This window comes from Solenopsis invicta, chromosome 2 (assembly GCF_016802725.1).
Source record: "Solenopsis invicta isolate M01_SB chromosome 2, UNIL_Sinv_3.0, whole genome shotgun sequence".
NCBI lineage: Eukaryota > Metazoa > Arthropoda > Insecta > Hymenoptera > Formicidae > Solenopsis > Solenopsis invicta.
The window spans coordinates 14,217,950-14,241,553 of NC_052665.1; the positions used below are offsets into that span (position 1 = coordinate 14,217,950).

The 23,604-nt window shown below is 38.3% G+C and overlaps 1 protein-coding gene across 4 annotated transcripts in view; it reads right to left on the reverse strand.

Annotated features, from left to right (window-relative positions):
* LOC105197398 (insulin-like growth factor 2 mRNA-binding protein 1) overlaps positions 1–23,604 on the reverse strand; it is a 111,818-nt gene that overhangs the window by 58,052 nt on the left and 30,162 nt on the right. For 2 of the 4 annotated variants that reach the window (XM_011163719.3, XM_011163718.3), the window contains exon 1: positions 4,055–4,210. The exons of 1 other annotated variant lie outside the window; for it this stretch is intronic. In XM_011163719.3, coding sequence (XP_011162021.1) covers positions 4,055–4,143 — 89 coding nt within the window. In that variant the 5' untranslated portion in view covers positions 4,144–4,210. Of the gene's footprint in view, positions 1–4,054; positions 4,211–15,726; positions 15,784–23,604 lie in introns of those variants that run through there. One more of the 4 variants, XM_039446321.1, reaches the window with a different exon arrangement.

Genomic DNA, 23,604 nt, shown 5'->3' on the forward strand with positions numbered 1-23,604 from the left:
TTACACTTTATATCACGTATGGTAATTTCCTTCGAATAATTTGAACGTAACAATTTGCATTTGTTGCACATAAAGAGGATAGTAAAGTGCTGGATAAAATTTTAGCGAACGGAATGGAATTTTAGTGGACATGCTCTATAATTATAATAAAATAAATTTCCCATTTCTCTCCACATCTCTTATACATTTGGAGAATGCGTTCTCTATAATCATTATCTTGAAAATTAAAGCTAAATTCTTGTGCTACGAATCGTTCGCAATTCGAAAGTTATAAAAATAATTTTCGATATTTTTATAAAGAAAACAACCGATTATTAAGTAGTCGGAGGAGACGTGATTCAAAATTAAGACCGCCGCTACAATCTGCACGTAAATGGGCGACGTATACTCCGTTTATGGCGGTAGAAAGTCTTGCCTGGTCCCTATTCTTTATTATCCCACCTTCTCTGAATGAGTCACGCTGCGTTTTCGTTTTACGGGGTGTCATTCTTGAAGTCACGTACGATACCGTCCCCCTTCGCTCTATCGCCGCCATTTTCGGCAAATTCTTACCATCGCAAACACAATGAAGCCATTGTGCGCGTTACATCTAGAATTCAATTTACCTTTCCGTACAACATATCTCGATGTTTTCTCTCTTTCTGTCTATAAAAACCTATCTATTTCATATTTATATTCTTATAATTTATTATGAACCAAAAGATTCTATCCAATTTATATGATTTATATCATGTATATATTATGCAATTTAATCGAAGAAGAAAGATTGTTCAATTCACGAGACATTAAAAATTTTTTTTTCTAACATAAAAAATTTTACATGAAAGAATAAAAAGATTGAAAATTACAAAATCCAAAAACAGTCTGCTAATTTCTTCTTATAACACTTTTCTTATGATGCATTCCGTTTCAGAAATGATATGCATAATACATCATTTATTCATTTAACATTTTAAAGAATAAATAATGCATCATGCGTGATTCAAAAAACAACTTTAGAATATTTCGGACTATACGCGTGCGAGCCTGTCCCCAATTTATTTTTAGACTTCTCGATCGGTTGAATCTCTGTGTTCGAGTTTTCCAATTAAAAGATTTCGACCGTGCGATAACGCGACAAGTAATTATGCATACGTGATAAGCTCTTCACCGAAAACAGTTTCGCGTTCGTCGCGTTGATGGCGACGCCGTTTCAGGGACGACCACGAAATTATGCCACGTGCAACGTTAAGACCAGGGCCGACTTTAGGCAGAGAGGGAACTGGCTGACCATTGATCGACTTGAATATTATTTTCTACCGATCATCATATAACATTATCATTAGATAAATGTCTTAACTCGACGACAGTCGTGTAAATTCTAATCATGTTTGATTAGATAACAAAATTGGAAGCAAAGGTCCATATAGATCAAGATAGTTACTAGTTAAATAGAAGATAGAATAAAATAAAACGTGTTTAAGTGGGCAGTTTAGCGTGTAAGAATTTACATTATTTAAAAATTGTAATTTGAAGCGAAGGAACGATAAACCATTACTACTTCCTACTACTATAAACATTTCTTAACTTCCCACGATAAAATTTTTCTTTTAAAAAAAATCATTGAAAGCAGTAATAATAGATTACTAATAGATCTACTGTGTTTAATGATAATTGATTTAGATCATTAAATATTTTGATGATAAAACTTTAATTCCATGAAATTCTGGTTTTCTTCATATTCAACCATAAAAATTCCTATTATTTGCTGCATAATTTTTAGAACTGTATTGACATTTTATATAATTTATTTCGACATATCAGAATGATACATGTGCTAGATCTATACGAGACAACTAATCGTCAATTTCTGCGAGTGAAGATGCAATGTGAGATACTTAATATTTAATATTTTAACTTCAAATTATAGAATATTGTTCTGTTATTCGAAACTATTCGAAGCTATTAATCTTCTCGACGAAAGCGCTGCCACAAAAAGTGCTGCTACAGCAAAACTAGCTAACTGTAATTTTATCAGTCGAATACTTGAAAAGAATTTTTTGTCCTCCCCCGAAAGTCGAAAGAAAAATTGAACCTTGCATCTTTATCGTAACTTAATTTATTTATACAAATTATCGTAAATGGAGAGAGGCTATTTTTAACGAGTTCGTTTAGTGACTAAAATGTGAATTAGATGAGTCATGCTGATGTCGTCATAAATACAGTGGCCCTTCGGCGAAACGATAAATATTTCCGACGTCTATAATAGTTTTAACATATATAAAAATAAAATATATGTATATCTATAAAGATGTATAACATATGTATGTACGTGAGCATTTTTTTATTTATAGATGCAATATATGTACGATGAAAGCCGCCGATTCTCCGTGGCGCGAGAGAATTAATTTAAACAACTTCATTAGTAATTTCTATGCGGACGCGGTGTTCGTTTAATGGCTTTACGACTTTCGTAAGTTTTTGGCATCAATTCTTTTATGGGTCTTAAATGATATTTAACGATTTCGATTACAACTATGTTAATCACGCGAATTCGCGCGACACAATCGCGACTCTGATTGCGTATCATGTTCAGTAATATGGAAACGGCTTTTATCTGCCGAATCACTCCAAGTCGATCGCGACCATTCAGCGACACAAAGGCGCGAAATACCGCCGAGCAGGCATGCCACCGAATAGTAATGACGAGAGACGCGAGATACGCCCGCGCACGGGGCTCGTGCGTGCGTAATTTGATTTACGTTATCGCCGATATTTATCGAGGAGGTTGTTGACTCTGCGAACGTAATTTTTGGCCGACTGTGAGATTAGACGACGCTCGACTTCGCCGGGACAGAATAGCGATACAACATTTCGCCGTCTGCGTGCCATTATATTTGTCTCACGACGTGTAAATCGGCAGATATATTTGAAACGCTCCGCAGACGGATTCCGCCGTGAGTGGGAGCATCAAAGAAACGGTTTTCGCTCTTGATATTTAATCGGTCAGTATTCTCTTTAACGAACGGTTTCTCTGTATCAAATATTTAAATAAGCAGTATTCGATATGTGATTATTAAAAGATATAACATCGACCATCTGAACAAAAAAATGCTTGTTTTTACTTCACTAAGAAATAAGAAATATTAATCACATTATTCAAGATATTACAGAGAAATTTAATTTTTTTAACTTTTATGTGCGCATTTGTTTAATAAATAAATAAATAATTAATTTTTTAAACTCAATCTCTAAACTATCTCGTCGATTTCTTTGTACACCGCCCTACATTCTTCGCAAGTAGATCTAAAAATACCGTCCTTAGTCGACAAAGGGCTAGAAGGATGAGAAACTTAATCGACAAAGGCGGAAGCCGACGTCCGAAATTTGCTCACGTCATATTACATAATCGTCGCGCGTCTTAAAAAGCGAACAAAATTCACAAACAATCGCGGCCTGACGCAATCGACGCAATCGGAAATGTATAGTCTCGATTTTGCGTTGACTCGCGCGTCAGTATCTCCGACGATCGCGGATCGCGAATGGTCCTCCCGAAAACTAGCATTGATCGAAAGTTTTCCATATTAATATTGTTGAACTTTCGTCGATTTTTATCAAAGTCGCAATGAAATGTTTAATTGTGTCGATCGTATCGAAAAATAATAAATTACGCTTGTTGTCGACAAATTTATCGACTACTTCCAATTGAAGTGACTATTGTAACCAGTCTTGAATGACCTCCAACATTCGTTCACGTTTATGTTGTTGCCCTCACAAATTCTCTCGCGATCTCGCAGAATTGTTGATGGTGAGAAATGTTCACACCGAAAGCAAAACCGTAAAATGGCTCGAAAATATTCAGTTTCGCAAAATAATATTTCGTTCAACTCATTTCTACTTGAATTGCATGCATTGAAGAATAAGACCCGCTCCCCCCATTGAACATGCGGAGCAGATAATAATTTTAAATTATAGCTCGATAAATATACGTAATCTGCTAATGAAATATTAAGATCGCAAATTAACACCTGTTGGCGACCAACAGAAAATAATGCTGCCTGGTTCTTGACTTTACCTCGGACTATCACCGTTCTTCTCCTCGATGTCCAGACGTTCCATCTCCTTCACCAGCCTTTCGCCTTCCACGAATTTATCCAGAGACATGTTTACGATAATTAACTTCGCGCGTTGTGGCAGAACTCGCGCACAAATCGCGCGCTTGCACTTGTCGCTTTTATATATATATATATATATATATGTATATATATATAGATATATATTTAATATATATAATATATGTATATATATTTAATATCTATATATATATATACACGTATTAATTTTTTTTCTCTCTCTTTGTTAAATATGTTTTTATTAAACTGCTTTATCGGCTGCAAACCGCCGACTGAGGTAGACTTTAAACACTGGCACTAAAACTGGCTGATCTTCCGCGCCACCGAGATGCGGAGAGAGCGAGAGAGAGGGAGAGAGGAAGGGAAGACAAGCGTAGAAAAAAAAGGTACTACGTTGGTGTACTTTCACCCTTACTCGCCCTCCTCGGGATCTGCTCCGGAATGAGGAGCGGCACGGCACGGTACGGTGTCTCGTGGCGGCGCACACACGATATATCCCGGCGAATGGATTTCGGGATGCCAAAATCTCTCTCCTCTTCGCCGATTACGGCGCACGCACTTCCTCACTCTCTCTCACTCTTCCTTTCCTCTTTGGTTCTCTTCCGACTTCCGTCCCGCGTTTTACTCCCTCCTTCGAGCACGCCGCTCCCTCCTCAGGCGATGTGACGATGTGATTTACGTCACGGATAAATGACGATTGTACCAAGTTGACCACGACGACGACGACGACGACGACGACGACGACGACGACGACGAAGACGACGACGACGATGATGACTATGATAACAACGTCAACGACGACGAGGATGATGATGATGATGATGATGAAAATAGTGATGATGACGACGACATGGACCGACAACGAACGACGACGAGGATAATTGCGATGACGGGTACCGTCCAACTAGTTCACTCGCACTCGGAGAGGGAAGAAAACACGCCGCGAATTGCTTCGGACGAATGTCCAAGGGAAACTCGTGCGGGTGGTGAAGCACTAGCTTTCCCCGTCGTCTCTCGATACCTAGCCTTCTAAGCGAGTCGTGTCTCCTCCCTACCCTTCGCTCTATCTACGTCTTTCTATCTCTCTTCCCCGCGACGCACCGCGCGCGTCCGCTTCCTGCGTCTTTCTCTCTCTAGGCCGCTACCCTCTCTCCCTCGGAGCGGGCCGCTCGCTTTCGGTCTCTCGGTTTTTCTCTCCCTCGCTCTCTTCCTCGCTCGCTCTCCCTTTCTCTCTTCCCCTCCCCCTCGTTCTTCGGGCCGACCGACGTAGGAATCCCCTCGACGTATCGGAGCTGCTGACGCTTTTTTACCAACCGAGTGTAGTAGACCGGCCCGAATGCGATTGGCCGTTCTCCGTCGGGACGATTCCGGAACGATTCCGGGTTATGCGGCTCGCCATCCGATCGTCGTCGGACGACTCGACGATGACGGCGGAGCGACGTATCGGATGCACACACACACACACACGTAGCACACGCGCGATTTTATCCAGTGTTTCGCACGTGTTATCCAGTGTTTCGCACGTGGATCAATCGGGGGTGGTTGGTGCGCGTGGGGTGCGCAGCAGCCTGCAGGATCAAGACGACCGCCAAACTCTCGGCGCCAGTTCACGCCAACCGCGTATGCTCCGGTATCGGTATCTGATGTTCGGCTCGCACGGGTCCACGCAGTACCGCGCACGCAGTCAATGGCGTTGGTTCGCCGTGTGGGGGTGTTTCCCCCCTCTCTCTCTCTCTCCTTTTCCCACCCTCCGCACGTCTCCACTCTTTTTCGGCACCGTTCGCCGGAGCGAGATTCGATCGTGGCGATCAATGAATGCCAGAGTAGAACGTCCTCGCCGGTATGCGTATGTTACACGCGTGCAAGATGTGGGAGCGGGGGGTTGGGGGGGGTGGGGGGTGTAGAGAACGCACGCTATCCGGTGCGTGGGGCTTTTCTATCAAACGGGATATCTAGCGAGAAAGAACGCTAGGTAACACTGATATTATATTTTTATAACACGCGCTGCGCGGTCCCGTCATAGGCCGCGCCCAATCTACCCCCACTTGATATCGCGCCGGTGCCCCACCAAGTGGCCTACCTTCCCCTTTGCGCGCCGGTGTACCCCACCACGTAGGCGCACCGTTCGTTGAGGAGGCGGTTTACGACGCGTGCGTGAGGGAAGTGTGTACACACTATCGCCTCCACGCCAATGGTTCTCTATCTCTTTCATCTCTCGGAAAAGCGCGGGGATCCGCGTGCGTCGTTTCTCCTCTTTTTATATCTGTACGAGTTTTCCGATCGTTCGCAATTAGCGAGAACGGAATTAGGAAGATGTAATTTATTGTTAAATTAATTATCTAATTATTCCAAGTCTCTCAGACGGTCTCGTTGAAAATTGCTTTGTCGCACAATCGTCGGGCAGACTTCGTAGGTATGCTCTCGTACGAACGAGTGGGATGAGTCGATCGTGACGGCAACGATTCGAGGTGAGATGTCGGCCCGTTGGAGTAATCGGGGTCGATATGCGCCATGCCGGATAGTGCGTAGATAGCAGAAGACGCGCGTCATTGACCGCGAGCGGAGGCGCCGCTCAGTGGCCGTTGATGCACACTAGAATTTGGATACAAGAATTTGATGCGCTATTGTGTACAAGAGACTAAAACGTTAACTGTTGACTAAAGTTATAACGCGAGTAAAACGACGCTGTGCGTGTTTCGCATTCGTCTCGCTATCGAGAATCAATCGATAGACTTGATCGTCAAAGTTCAATATTACATTTTACAAGCAGAGATATTGTTGATAAGATTTTTTCCTAAATATAAAATCGCAATGTCGATGGATAAGAGTGTTCTTTAAGAATAACTTCTACCTCAATTTCAGAAGTTTCAGAAAATAAGATAAGACTTCGGGAAATAAAGTAACTGTGCCCAATATCTGGTTAAGTAGTTGAATGATAAATACAATTAATAATTTTAATATGTTATATAGGTTATCAACGTGACTTGTTTGCAATAGTTGATTGCTCAGATTGGTCTGTAATTTACAGTAAAGTCGAAAGTACAATTTTCGTGATTCATTTTTCATAATTTAATATTTCGTAGGGAAATTACTGTTTTCTATAACTATCAAGTAATGGTTATTAATCTCTGCAGTTCATATTATGGTAGCTCTATAATTTATATGTTTTATTGTTATATTTAATTTTTATTTTCGTCATAACGTCCTGCATATAACCAAAGAAAGGAAATTTCGTAAAATAGAATATGATCTAGATTAATAATGAGTATACACATTGATTGTAATGTTTTTTCGGTACTTTTATTACTCCAAATCATAAATTTTAATTCAAGTGCTAAACTGTGATTCGTAAGCTATCGTTTTAAGAGGAAAGAGTTAAGATAATTTAATTATTTACTTAATAGATTATTGATAAAAATAGTAAAATAGTTTTTTTCATACTCATGCCAATAACAAACTTTTAAATGTAATATTGGAGTATTTTTTTATTTTTCTAGCATTATTTGTGAAAAAGAAAAAAACATAATTAGGCTGTATTGAGATGTAATATAAACGGTATTTTTTTTTAAATCTTCATCACCCATGTAAATATTTGAAATTATTCCATATTTAGAATTAATGTTTAGAAATGTTTTCTACTATGAATTTAAACATGAATTTTTAATTTTGGACTCAGCAAAAAGTTAGAAAAAAATCGAATAACTTGGATGAGCAGATAGGTCCATATAGGGTACAGTTACTTTATTTAGTTTTGGCGCGCTTACACAGCTCAGGAATTTTAGAATTTTACTTTGGAAAAAATCCTACCTCTAACTAAATTTGTGCACACACCTTTACTTAACCCCTTAGCGAGCGTGCCTCCTGGCCGAACGTTAGTAGGCGCGCGCGGCACTAAGTGCCGCATCACAAATTTATTATTTAAGAGTTATAATAATTATATAAATTATTGTAAAATCATTATAAAAGCAAGTAAAATATATTTATAATAAAATACAATATTAAAAGTTTGTGTCTATTCTCTTATGAAATTAATTCTGTTAGACGTAACTAAAAAATTAAAAATAAGATAATTGTTTAAAAATAAAGCCACATTTATTTAAAATCAAACGTAGAAAAATAATAACAGTGCTGTTATTGGATAATGATGTAAAATAAACTTTTTAAAACTCTTAAAAAAATAAAAACAGTAATTACAAATAATCAAAGTTGTTTTCCTTCATATATCCAAATATTTGCTGTCAATTTAGAATATTTTTGAGATTTAGGAAAAGAAAAAAGAAAAAGTTTGTCCAAAATATCTCTAAAATAGTTCCCATTTATTTTGTCTGGACTGTTTATCTATAACACAACCTAATGTGACCTAACTTTAGTCTAAATTATTCAAAATGAGTCCTGGGAAAAAAAATATTAAACAGTAATGAAAATAAAAACAAATTAAAATGTAGGAAATGAACATCTCGCATTAATACAATTATTTATATGTATACGCAAAATTTTGCTTACGTTTTGAGGCACGTGCGGCACTTCGTACCGCAAAACGGTGTCTTAAGGTTTTCAAAGTGGATAAAAGGTTAATTATTTGATAGAAAAAATGCGACAACTACGTTATTTTATAGTTGAGATGTTGAATGAGGAATACAGTCGGTCGGTAATAGAAGAAAAAACTGCATTACCAATGATTTTTCAGAAAAACAATTTTTGCGGCACTCAATGCCGCGGCGCGCCCGCTTAATCATTTCGATAATTATTCAAGGTCAAAAGTTACGAAAATTGGTTTTTCGCAAATATCTTCCTTTTGGTCATATGTCAATTATTATAAAAATTATAGATTAAACTATTCTCTACAAAAAAGGTTCTATATATTTTTCACGTACAAGTAACCAAATAACGCAATGTGAAAGTTCGAACGAAGGCGCGTACTCCAACTCCGTATAGTATACTATACAAAATATTACTCTACTTTATTAGTAAATTCATAAGACACACAAATATAGAAGATATTGATAATATATTATTTTTCGCAACGAATTCTTCATAATTTTTTAGGAAGGAAAGAGTTTTCACATTCAGATACGAATTAGCATCATTTATTATTAAATTGAAAATCAAATCGCATCTGAATGTGGGATTTTCGTAATATTACTAATTCTTATTTAACTTAGAGCTGTGTTATGACCAAAAATTTATTCGGTGTAGTGAATTTAAAAAGGTATATAAAATTACACAAATAAATATCAGCACCAAGATTTAGCTGTGATCGTTAAAAGGCACTTCGTTTATACTATGTTTTCACATTATCGAATAAGTCCTCTATATATTATTGACTTTTAATGGATATGCCAACGTTTTACCTTGAGAGAATTACCAAATAAAACTGGAAAAAAGGGTGCTCTAATATAAATAAAATAATATAAATAAAATAAATATATTTTGGGTAGCATTCTATTTTTGTCGCATGAGTCAGTTTATACATCAGAATATCTAACTTTATTTTTAACTCGGTATAAAGCAAATTTTCGAAAAACTTAGACGTTTTCTTGTGAACGTTACACTATTGAAACTATAATTCTAATGGCTGATATTTGTATTATTTGCTCTAAATCGATCTTGGAAGGTGATTCTGTGATTATTGAGCGCGGCTTGCAAACTTTAAAGCAAGCCAGTGTTAACAGAGGTAATGGATTCATTGAACATGTACAAAATGTGATTTCAATGACTATGTTTATTGCACTGAGAGAAAGGATTTTGTTAATTCAACAAAATTTGTAAATATAGTGACTACAAAGTCACATTTCTTGTTACTATATGTATAAATATTCGTTACAGGTACTGGGCATTTGTTGAATTAGCAAAGTCCTTTCTCTCAGCATGTCGTAAAAACTACTCGAAAAGATGTTCAAAGTAAAGTAGAAAACGATGTAGATGTAGAAGAAATACCTAAAATTGAAGACAATGATGCGGAAGAAAGATTTGATTCATTTATAAGATTGCAACAATTCGCATGAGCAACACCTTTCATTTGTGCCACGACAACTTCGGCTAACTTGATTGACGCGTCACGTTTTTACTTTTACCCCTTTTTTACTTCTTGACTTTAATTAAATAAACTCAATTAGCTTTTAGGAAATGTGATGCACAATACACCATTTGAATTACTGTTCTACATTAATTATATTATCGATCGAGCATCGTTTTCACATTTGTAATAATTTGATATTTATTTATTATACTGAGGATAGTCCCAAATGTCTACGTTTATTTTTGAATATTCACATGCCTTTATACACGAAAACAACTAGTGTCAGCTTTTTATTGGTATGATCTTTGCACATTTTAATTAATTTTATTCATTTATTTTATATAAAATATAGACTACGGAAAAAAACATGTAAAAAAACGTGCTTTAAATTTTACCTCGAAAGTGACGTGGAAACGAATGCATTACTATTATCGTTCTGCGGATACTTTGTTGGCCGTATAATGTGAAAACGGCTGCTTATACATGAAAAATGTACAAGAACTTTTTTTTATAGAGAATAGTTCAATCTACAATTTTCATAATACCCATAATTGACCTACGACCAATAGCAACTATAGGAAGCGAGATATTTACGAGAAATCGATTTTTATGACTTTTGACCCTGAATAACTTTTGAAGCAAACACGATATCGAGGGAAACTTTTTGCACGTTTTTTTATAATGCCTAAATAACGATGTGTGCAAAAATTTAGCTAGGTGGGATTTTTCTGGAATAAGCCTCTTTTTTTATCCAAAATTCGTGGGCTATATAAGATTTCGTGATACATAAGAGTTTCAAGAAATCAAAATCGATGTACACACACAAAAATTTTTAAATTAAAGACATTTTACATGTCCCAAATAATCTAGTCAAATTTTGGTATTAATTTAACACAAGATGAATATGTTAAAAAGTGACGCATAAGTAACAAAAGTAACAAATATTGTATTATGTAAAAGATTAAAACAGATAATATAACACTTTGACACAATTTGGAAGCAAATTATGGAAAAATATTTCTTCCAAAATTAACATTTATAATATGTTTGCACGTACATTTTATTCATTTATTTTAGAATTTGCGTTTCAAAAACACATTTTTGTTATTTGTTCATTTATTCATAAATTGTATTATTTTAACACTTAGAAATGTTGAATATCAATTTAGCACAAAAATTCCAACAACAATCATGTTATGTTAACTTAATATTTAGGTATGTTAAAAATTGAATAACTAGGACCAACTTTGACGCAAAAACAAAATTTTTTTTTTTACTGTGTCATTGTCTGCGCCGTATAAATGTTACGCTTATTTTTGAGACTTTCTCCTGAAACCATATCCGAGAGTCGCGTCAGTTTCTCAGTCCTATTCGAAACTTTCGAGGAACGAGTCGTCCCTAAGTTCCTTCCGCTGTTTGTCCAACTTGTTTTCTCGTGCGTGTTATCCAAAATCTTTCCTTTCCGTCGCACAATGGTAATCTGAATTTCGATTTGTCGAATCTCGCGAGGAACGCAATATCGCGCTCTTTGATCGTCAACTGCTGAAGGACCCTTCGCCGATAAACTTGCGACCCCCTGCGGAGGGTTGCGTTCAAACAGCTCTACCGGGTGACTCGAAGTTACCGTCACTGTTTCGCGAAATAGATGCTCGATTAATTAATCGTCGGAATTGCTGTTAGCGGTAACCACAGACAAATCCATAGGTCGGCATCGGGTTTGCGAAAATCGACCGACCGAGCCACATGCGACTGCCTGTCGGGATTATCGGTCCGCCGAGGGTTGATTCCGTTACGGGGTCTCTTTGTTCGTCCAGGTAGAGAAAAGGAAAGACTCGTCCTCTCTTTTGTGAGCGCCCGCAGGTATATATGGGTACAGGTCGACGGGTACTGTCGTTTCTGCGATCCGTCGGTCATTATCTTCGCCAATGACGAGGGTGTTATCCTTGAAGTAAAATTTATCATTCACGGTGCGGCGCATCCGGAGACGATCGGTGAGTGAAGTTTTTGTAATTTCCACTAATACTTGCGACGGTGAAGAGATGCGGTGGATTACATACCATCGCTTTCTCTCCGAGAAATTTTTCGACGAAGAACGAGGCCTGCGAAGGACGGCGCCATCGATCGTGACTCTTGATAGCGGTTCTTTCTTAATTGTCTCTCATCTTCCAAATTGCGTTTACTTGTTCGAGCAATACGATAATATTCGGCAATCAAAATAGCGGCTAATGACAGGCGACAATGATTATGTCTCCCGCGAGAAACAAGTCGACTCGACTCGAAACGGGTTTAAAGAAGGAAAAGGGCGAGACAAAGGTGAAGAAAAACAGAGAAGACACTTTTTTCTTTTTTCAGTATCCTTTGTGCCTCCCTCGCCGATAAGTCTCTATATCACGTGCTGACGCGCGTTTCTGTACCGTAAACTACAACATATATCGAGCACCTTGTCCCGATCAACTAATTCCGCTGAATGGCCAATCGATTATCCCCTTGGTCGAGCATGAATCTACGATGGCTCCCTAGAAAACAAGCGTCTTCCGCCGTTCGCGATTTCTTTTCTGTTTTAGTCTCACTTTAGAAAGCTAGCAGCCACGCGACGCGAAATCTATCGCCATCTAGAGTGCCATCAAAATGCCTTGACACTGCATACCATACATTATATGCAACGATAACTGTATTTATACTTGTAATACGAAATTATGTTGTTAATTATGTGAAAACGTAAAATAAAGAGAGATCGAGTAAAGTGTGACGAGAACATGAGTGACAAATAAAATGTCTAGCTTTCGGTTACCGAGAAGTGCATATCGGCTCCTTTGTTCCTGACGGTAATTGGAACGGGGTTGGGATAGGTTCAGGTAACGTTTAAAGATAATTAATAGTTGCATGGCTCGTAAATACCGCTATCAGTGAAGCGTGCGGCCCAAGTGCGCGTGGGATCGGCAAATGGTTTCCGGGCGCATAAAAATTAATGGATTTCGGGCTGGCCTTCAGCAGGACTCTTCGATTTCGACAGGACTGCTCAAGGTCGATCGTTCGGCGGATGTAAATGAAAGGGAAGCATTCTGTGTGCGCGCGCGAGCGCACGCGCAGTCCTTAACGTAACGCTCCGTTCAACTGTTTCCTTTGAATTCTTCGAAGAGAACTTCTCAAGCGCACGCGATTATCCGCAGTTTGTCTTAAAGAACGAGTTGAAACCGTAGATGGCTTCGTCTTCGCGCATTTGCGATGATTGAAAATTCCTACCCGAAAATCTAAGAGGATAGATGAATAATGATGCGTGCATCCGTTTCATGCGAATCTTTTGTGTTTTCTGAGCATATTTGATTACCGCAGAAATTTTAACCAACTCGAAAAACTCTAATTAAGAAATGTAGCTCAATGTTATAATGATAAATAAATACTATCTTTTGCAATTTTTTTTAATTTAGCATTTTTTTTATTCTTTACCTCGTTACCTCTTCTATAGTTGTAGATAGATTTAAAAAAAAAAAAATTCAAGATAATTTCTACATTTTTTTTCTATCTGCTGTAATCAATTTTTGCTTATTCATAAAAAATGGTAAATAAAACAAATTTTGCCCTCGGAGTGGCGAGTAGAAACGTTCTTTTTCTAGTTTTTGAGCTACTGAATTTGGTTATGATGTAAAAATATTTACCTTGTCGGAAAATTATTAAAATCAACATATGAGGCTATTTAATATATACCTATTAAAAAAAATGAATAATATTAAATGAAATCAATCGATATAAGAGCAACAAAAATTAATTACAGAAGATTATTCGTTCGATCAAAGCGGATCTTGATGTTTAAAAATATGATTAAAATTTTTGTGCAAATATTTTACAATTTCTAGTAATAAAATATTACAATAGAATACAAAAACATTGTGGATGAAAGTCTTTAAAAGATGTAATGCACAATAAAGCTCATAAATGTCGTAACGAAGATTTAAATAGTTTTCATTAATAAAGCCTCTTCGTTTTTAGATATTAATAATTTTTGTATCAAATGGAACATGAACTATTAGAGATGACAGCATTATCACGTTTTATTATCAGAAAAACATGAATAAATGCATGAATAATTGCACGCTCTACAATAATCTGTAGTACTAAATGTTTAAGTCTTACATATGCTATGATTTTAATACTTTTCCGTCAAATATAAATGTTTCGAAGACCAGAATCAACATTGAAAAATTACGAAAAACAGTAAGAAAACATACCGTTTTAATTTGCCACTCCGAGAATAAAAATGGATTCATTTTCTTTCCTTTCAACAAATAAAAAATATTAATTGCCAAAGAAATATTCTTTGATTAAGTTTATGACAAAGGAAAGAGCGATCTAGAAAATGTTAAAATATTTTGTTAAATATTTTGTAATAAGTATTAGATATAAAAGATTATTTATTTTATCGCGCAGCAAATGCGTGAGATTCTAGTTTCGTTTTCACCCTTGAAAGACTTAATCTATTCGAAATCGGCGATTGAATTTCCGGTGATTAGACGCGGTCTTCGCGTGATTACATAGCAGCGAACGGAACTTCATCACTGGAACGAACGCGGAAGCAGCTGGAAGCTGGGAATAGTTTTAACCCTTTCAGCGTAGATCGGTGTAAGCACGGCAAGAAGAAGCGACCGCGATATTTCGGAGATGAGGCTGCTCCGAGAGTAAGAGGCAGCGCGAAAGATGGAAGAAGATGGTGATAGAGCGTGATGAGGGTGAAATACGCCGAGGGAGAAGCTGAGGAAATAGCAACGAGCGACGTGCTTGGAGCAGGGAAGAGAAAGACCGCGAGGGTGCGTAAGGCCGACCTCCGGAATCAATAGCGACTACGCATCCTTGAAAAATTTTCGCACCGGGAGATCGCAGGCCATACCTTCGGAAAACATTTCTCTTATTCGGTCTATTCTAACTTCTATTCTAAATTCTTATTCTAAAATCGGTTCTGCATTCTTTTCAATAGTATTTACGACTCAAGTTGTTTCAAAACTGCTTCAAGATATTACAATACTCTTTCGTACATGTATATTATTTTAGTCTCGACAAAAAGTTTCAAATTTTCTGACGCTATTTGAGACGTCCTCTTAAAATTTTCTAATCTCCAAACTGAAAATATATTTCCAAATAATCTGTTAATTAAAATGTGATACTGACATTAATAAAATATTTCTATTTAAAATTAAAGCAAAAATATCTTCTTGTCTACCTATATTTTACCAAGATTGCGAAATTATATCAATTTCTTAAAATTGAAAAGAATCCCTCTCACTTTTAGCTCGAAGATTATTAATTTCTTGAAATGTCATTCAATAAATAACGATTTATTTTTTTACTTTAGCATTTGTCTATGCGGATATGTATAAATGAGAGAAAGAGAGAGAGAGAGAGAGAGAGAGAGAGAGATTCTTGATTAAGAAAGGAAATGTCATATGTTAATTACTGCATTAAGTTATATATAACTGTTATTGTCATTTGTACTGAATTATTTTCGCATTCTTTCCGTATATGCGGACAGGAGAATAGGAAAGGCAAAAAGATGGAGGTAAAAAAGGTAAGTCGAGCGGGAGAGAGGGCAGAAAGATCACTCACCTCCATCCGTTGCCGACCTGGCCGACCGGAGATTCTGGTAGGGCGGTGCCGCTACCCCTGCAAGCAGGAAAAGACATTCTATAGGATACGCAGGGATGTAAGGATCTGAGAGATTAGGAGTGGGGCTGGAAAGGACGAAGATAATCGTATTTCCCGCGCAACTTTTTTTTTCTTTCTATACTGCTTGTGTACATCCACAAATAAATGACAAATGTTCACGTGCATGGGTACAGCGAGATAAATATATCACGTACAAATATTGCACTCTTAATTAAAGAAATTATACAAAATTATTAAATTAATTACTTTATAATACGAATAATAATTAATAATAAAATAATTAATTGATGCGTCTACCGGGCCACGGACAATTTTTCTTCTTCCCTTGATGTTGCAAGATACGCGTCAGAAAGTGCATAGCACGCGGCCGATATAATTTACCAAAAATAAACATCAAGCTGGCGAATCGCGAGGACAGAGCTTGCCGAGTCACGCTGAGTTTCGCGATAGGGAAAAAAGCCTTACTCTCTTCTCCAATTAACCGCCTCTCGCGACGTGCATATTAATTGCGGTGTATTTGTCGGCAGCGACGGCGGTGGTGGCGGAGGTGGTGGCGATAGGGACGGTAGCGACGAAAGGGGAAAGGATAGAAAAAGAAAAAAAAACAGGGAGAATTAATAATAACTGCATCGTTCGAGATACGCATCTGGCCTCGTCGTTCGGCCAGGTGCAACATCGTCTTCGTCGTCGTCGTCGTCGTCGTCACCGTCATCGTCGCGCTCGTCTTCCGTGATCCGTGCATATTTCGGGGGCCCGGCTCCTCCACGGCGTCCTTTTACGCCGGTCACGGTAATTAAGAGGCATCGCCGTTAAAAATCGCCCTCGCCGCGCGAGCGAGTATTACGAGCCGCCGCGCCGTGCGGAATTTCAATTCACCGGGGAACCTGTTCGCGGCCCGCGGGGCCCCGCTCGCGTTTTCACTTTCCGTAGCGCGAAGGTATGAGTACTAATGACCAGGACTTTTAGACTGCCGCAGGGTACGCGTTTTTCTTGCGTACGTAGTTACGTCTGTATTAAGATTTACCTCAATTTTACAGGCATTAAAATGTGTGAGCGCGTTTTTTTACTCCTAGTTTAAGTACAAGACATAAAATCCAGCAGGTACAAAATGAACGATACTTAAATATATATAAACGAGAAGTCACTTATTGAATAATTGATGTTCACGAGATAATTTGATAATTAAATGTCGACAGTGTAGAGACGTGCGAACTATTCGAATACGAATCGAATTAAAAATAAAACGTGATTTGAATTTCAAAATTGATTCATTCAAATTATAAAATTTGATTCGATTCGAGTTTGAACTTCTCTATGGTTCGAATTCGAACTGTTCGATGATAATTTTATAAAATCATATTTAAAACTTGACTTTATTATATAATTAATATTATTTTTTAAATAAAAATTAGTTTTATTATCTATTAAAATGCAACGATAACAATAATTATGTTAATTAAAAGTTACCTTTCGATTTAGGGTATTTACCTCAAAACACTTCGATCCGCATCTCTTACTAATTGAATTACTCTTATAAATGTAATTACAGTCTTAATTAGAAATTTCTCGTCAGCGGGTTTATTATGTAAATGTATAGCACAAATTTGAAAAATTCAAGATCTTTGAAACTGACTGTCTCGAAATGATATTGTTTCGGCGAACAAACATTCTGCTCAAACGTATAATAAACTCATAAGTGTCAAAAGAGTGTGCATTCGATGCAATCTCTGTAATAATATCGAACCATGTTACGAACGAAATTTTCTCCCGCGGCGCGACGACCCCTCAAATTCGAGGAGAGACGCCCCTCGTGGGCAGCTGGGCTCGAGAAATCGCGAATCGTTTCTTCGGCGACTGTTTGGCGATTTTACGATCGCGTTAAGGTGGAACGATCGGAGTCCGCAAAAGTGCTCGATCGGCTACAAAGGGCAGCACAAATCCGGGGAATAAAGTGGAAGAGAGGAGCGAGGCGCGCGACAATTATTGCACGTCAGCGTGCCTTCATTTCGGAATAATTAAGCGGGACCCTTTTACACCTGCGGATCGCGCGTACCACGCGTATCCATGAAATCCGGCGTCCACCCGTGACCAGACACGGGGCCCGATCCGAGCTCCCGATAAGAGATCGATAAGCGGAGGGGTAACCGCCTCCGCTTCTTCTTCTTCTCGGCGGGACAAGACGAGAGAGAGAGAGAGAAAAAAAAACGGCCAACGTCACGACGGAGCATTATGCAACGCGGCGAATCTGTAATTAAGATTTTTCGCCGTTATCTCCGGCCTTTCTACCTTCCCCCTCCTGTTTCCCGGAACGCACGCTCGCGCTGTTATTAATTATTAATGAAGAGGATACGCGCGGTCATCATTGCATTTCCAAACAAAAGGGATTTATCGCGTAAGACGGTCATCGAGCCCGAGGCACGTGCAGCTTTTACTTATTAAATTTGAGGAAGATATAAGATTAAAAAGAAAAAAAAAACGTAGGTAAAACACGTTGTCTAGCATTCTAATGCCATTGCCAGATTAAGGAATTTCAATTTCTGTTCGGAGAAATAATGTTTATTTTTAAGATTATTTTTAAAATAATCTTGCAAGCAAAATTATATTTTTATATTTTATTACTACTTTATTTTATTTCCCGACATATTACTGAAATATTTCAATTTAGATGCAAGTACTTAATAATACACATATGGAATCTTTATATAATTTAATAAAATCTTAAAAGTTGTTTTTACGTAATTTTAATTCGTTCAAACTAATAAATCAAATTCGATAAAAAAATAATTTTCCCATTTTTTTCCATATATTTGTAATGAATTCATAGCTTTTACGACAATACACATCGTCTACACTTTAATCCTCCTCTTAATGGAAAATCGTAAACTCGTCTGCGCCAAGTTCGTTACCGCGAGGGCGAAAGAATCATTAAGCGAGTAGACCTCGGAAGCGAATCTTCAGACCTCGCTTCACGCTTATCTCTCGGGGTCTCCGCGACGATAATCGCGTTTTCGCTGATCGCGCGTTACTTAACAGCGCAAATTACGTTGCACCCCGGAGCATCCGATCGATAATTCGGATCGAAACTGCTGGTATTACGTTATAAAGTGTAAAGGTGCTTTCACGTTGGTGAATACATCTCATCTTGCATTTTACGATTTCAACTATCGCTATAATTGTATACTGAGAAAGAATCGAAATAGTAATAATTAAATGTTACTTGTGACGATTTTCCTCGGTGGCTTTATTGGCCACAAAAATATTGTGACAACGAAATATATATTTCTGTGAAATATATCTCATTTTCCTTATTAATTGACTTATTTGTTGGGATTAAAATTTTATTTATTTCGCTGTTTTATTTAAATAAGGATTTATTTTAGTGAAATAAATTTATAAGTGTTTTTTTTTCCAATGTGTCGCGAGTAGTATACCAAATTTTAATTCTTTCAAAACGTAAAAAGATCGTTGAATAAAAAGATTGTTTAGCCAGCTGTGTATTTGCTGTTATTCTTAACTGTATGGCATCAATAAACTTAAATGAATAACTTTTTAATTAAGTGAGCAAAGATTTAATTTTAACAATTTAAAACATTTAGTTTTCTCAAGCATATTTAAATTATTATTTGATCGATTGTAAAACTTGTTACTGACAAAGTTAGTTAACGTGATGGCATTCGACCATAAAATAATGCTCGACTCAAAGTTTTACTTTCATAAAAAGAATTTCACCTTTGCATACGTATTCTTATTCACGAGTTGTCAGCGCGAATCACGATCCTGATTAATTACGCGCGTAATTGGCGATTCGTTAAGCGTCGCGGATGATGCCTCTCTTATGAGAGCGCGGCGAGATAAGCGCGTGCTAACGGCGTGCGTGTGGACGCAGCTGCATGTACGGGGCCCTCTCGTATATCGGGAGAGCTCCTCCTCTCTCATCGGGACGTCGTCCCTCGGGGCTCGTAGGAAGATATACCTTGAGCAAACACGTCGGAAGAAAAGATCCTACCGGGCGGGACCGCGCGTATCGTTTTACTTTCGCTTTATCGTGACAAGGCGTCGCCATTGCTCCTTGCGTGTGAAGATCTGAGAAGGGAATGCAAGACAAAGGAAAAAACATGACCTCCTTTTATGTTAGAGGAAGAAAGAGGATGAATGTATAAGTGTAAATTTCAGTGGTGCAGTTCGTTGTTTATAAATCTTGATTTGTTTTAATCTCTCTAGAAATGTTAAACTAGCTAAAATATCAATTAATTTGAAATACCAAATTATAATAATACCAAGTTTCGCTCTTTCTCTTGTTATATTGAAAATTTAATAAAATATTAATAAAATAGAACATATTCTCAATATTCTGATTAATCACAAAATTCTTCCTCATTCAATAACTCTGAACAATCTCGATAATAAACAATATTGTTAATGCGAAATAACATAATAACGCATTTGTTAATTAAACTTTCTTTTTTATTGCTCGATATAATAAATGATATAAAAGATAAGAAAAAGTTTGCGATGTAGTTATGATGTAAAGATCTCAAAGCACAAAAGAAAAACAAATATTTCCTGTTAAAAAAAAAAAAATGACAAAGAAAAGCAATGATGAAGTTAGAAATACGAAAGTAGTCGAGGAACTTTTGGACTCGACAAAAAGAAAGATATTAGTAACAAAGAGCGCCGGTTGTGTGCATCAGCGCAACAAGTGCATGCAGGATGCACTTCACCGCTCGGAGCCGGCCGGTGAGGAGTTGGGGTGGGTCGAAGAAAGGGGTGGAGAAGGACGAGAGAAGCGATGGAATTAAATGCACGGCGAAGGAGGAGGGGATACAGAGGGCACGAGATCGGCACGCGCCGAGTGCAACGATTCACGTGAGGAAGAAAGAGAGAGAAAGAGAAAGAGAGAGAAAGACAGAAAAGGGTGGAAGGAATGAAAAGAACAAGAGAAATCGACCGAGATGCATCGTAAAGAGGGCGAGAGATGCGCCTCAGGACAACGTGCCCCCATCTCCCTTTTTATTTCGCGAACGTGTTCGCGGTTGAATTTATGGCAGGAGGCGGAGAGTCGCCCGGCCGAATGGCGCGGCGTGCATTGCCTCGAGTGCCCAGGGTGCATCGTGTAAAGTGCATTCTGGCTGCTTACCGGACTGCACCAGCCGCAGGGGGCCTCGCTACCCCCTCCCCCCCCCGCCTGGTGTATGTATACATCGTGCAACCTGCGTCGACCTCATACGCCGCGAGGTGCAGCGGCCTTGTCATGTAAATGAGAAAAGTGCAGTCGTACGTGCGCGCGCGCGAAGTTATGCGGAAATGCAAGCGGTGCGCACGTGCTTTTGGTCATCGTGCTGACGACTGGTATATGCTCGAATGATTCCTTTAAAAGCGTTAGATGCAATGGGGTCAACGAGTGACAGACTTGCCGTCTGAAGTGAATTGTCAACATATGCCAAATTAATTAATATTAAGTAAGGGTTACAAAATATACGGTGCAAATCAAATTTCTTTTTATATATATTATTTTATTATTACCCAATCAAATCTGCGTTCGAGAAAATAGTGCGTTATCATCCTTAGAAATTTTAGAAATTAGACTTTTAGACTTTTAGAACACACAAGATTTCTTTATATTTAAAAATATTACTTAAAAATAAACTTTTAACAATAGGTAACGTGATATATGCAGCATAAAAAAATCTCTCACTTTCTTTGGGATAACTTTGCAAATACATGGACGATACATTCTGACAAGTATACTTTTGTAATAATATTTTTCTATATGTATTTTAAACATGCAATTATTCCAAGCAACCAAAAAAAATGTTTATTTAATATTTCAAATCACTTTATAACCACGTAATTTTATGGTTAAAAGAGTGATCTCTCCGCGAGATCTGTTTCCTGTAAAAGTTATAAGAAAGTGAGATAATGAAATTAATACGATTCCGAGGAATAACCGGAAGAGAACAGAATAAGCCCGTCCGGTGCTGGCTAATAGTTTCGTTACATGTTTTCAAGCTGTCGACCGCTCATACACAATTCCGGCCGGCCTCTGTATGGCGCGGTGAATGAATATCGCACGCAAAGAATAATGCACACTGCACGTGCACCGATGCACCGCAAAGTGGAACGTGCTTTCTCGCGGCGGTGCAGGCGGGAGTCTTGCGGTCGCACTTTCGTCTGACATATGTGGCAAATGATACCTGCAAATGATTCCACGCGCCAAGCTGGAGAATCGTAACGTGCGGTTGTCAACAACATTGTGTACGCGTCAACAGGCCACGAACGTGTCCAGCGCACACGTTTCTGAGTACTTTCTTGAGTGGACACGCGAATTTCGAGACACTCTAAGGCTCGAAGAAGAAGAAAAGGAAACGCGCGCTCGATTGCACGTAGACGAGTGTATTAAAAGAGTCATTTCCTAAATAAATTTATATGTTCAATGTATGATGACTACGGAAGAATTGACTGGCAACGAACTTCTTTGATCTTATTACGACAAATTCTCATTAACGTACTTGACGTAAATACACAACAAACTTGAACTTCAGTTTAAGCATTCATATTTAATTTAACGACACGAATGCTTGAATTAAAAAAATTTAATCAAATTGGAAAATTTAGTCAAGTTAACGTTTTTTTTTTCTCGATGTATGTAAAACATCCGAAGTGTCTCTCAAGTGAACATGTTCTTGTCTTTATCGGGACAAATCGCATTTCTTTCATTTTAACTTATTACAGTATCAAACTTTTAAGTACGAGTAATTTTTCTAAGTTTCTTTCAATCGCTTTCAGTTAAATTCACGCGCAAAGGGATTAAAGGCAAACCCAAGGCTGAAGGTTTACGCGCGTTCATGTCACGGGGTTAGGCATTTTCCGGTCGGTTCTCACACTCGCGGGGGCTACTTACGGGCGTAAAGGAAAGATAGAGAAAAAGAGACAGAGAGGGACAGAGGGAGAGAGAGAGAGAGAGAGAGAGAGAGAGAGAGAGAGAGAGAGTCGGCGGCGGGGCAGAGGCAGTTAAAGTGGACGGAATTGGGAGCACGGTGGATCCCATGGAGGGCATTGTCGAGGGCTCGACCGAGGGTTGAGAGACAACCCGCGGGCTTAAACTAGTTTCCGCTCGTACCAGTTCGCCGCTTCCACGCGGTCTTCCTCCTCTCTCCTTTTCACCCCCTCTAACCCTCTCTCCATCCCTCGTTCATCCACCTCTCGTCCTTTCTTTCTCCACCTCTCCGGTGTGCGCGAACGTCGCTTTACATTTGAAACATATCGGCTTATATGGAAATGAATGTTTAGCCATGCATCGGCTCCTAAACATCAAAAAACGGCGAGCGAGCTCGCCGCTGGAAGCCGCGTCTTCGACCTATTGCAGAAGACAACTCGGAAGTGATACCCGTTTCCCTGTCTCCGTCCCTTTCTATAGAGTGTATAATAAACTTCTACTCTTCCCTCGCCGGGCATCCGCTCGTCCATCCTTGAATAACGATCTCCCACGGCGCGGCGGCGCGCAGTAATAACGATCACGAAACGATCGTGCGAAGATCGTTGTGTTATCTGTGCTTTTCATATTAAAATTCGAGCAGTATTACAATGGCAATACTAGAATTTAATTTGCACACATATATATTTATAATCTTTTCTCGGAAAGCTCATTTAAATAGATAAACATATGAAGGAGAATCGAAAAAAATATCCTAGTGATAAACTAAAATTTTCTATGATCCCATATTTTTATTCGCGAAAAATGTCAGAATATTAGATATTATTCTAATGGTGTTTCTCTGTATTAAGAAATTTACCTGAAACGGAATGCCCTCTTTTACA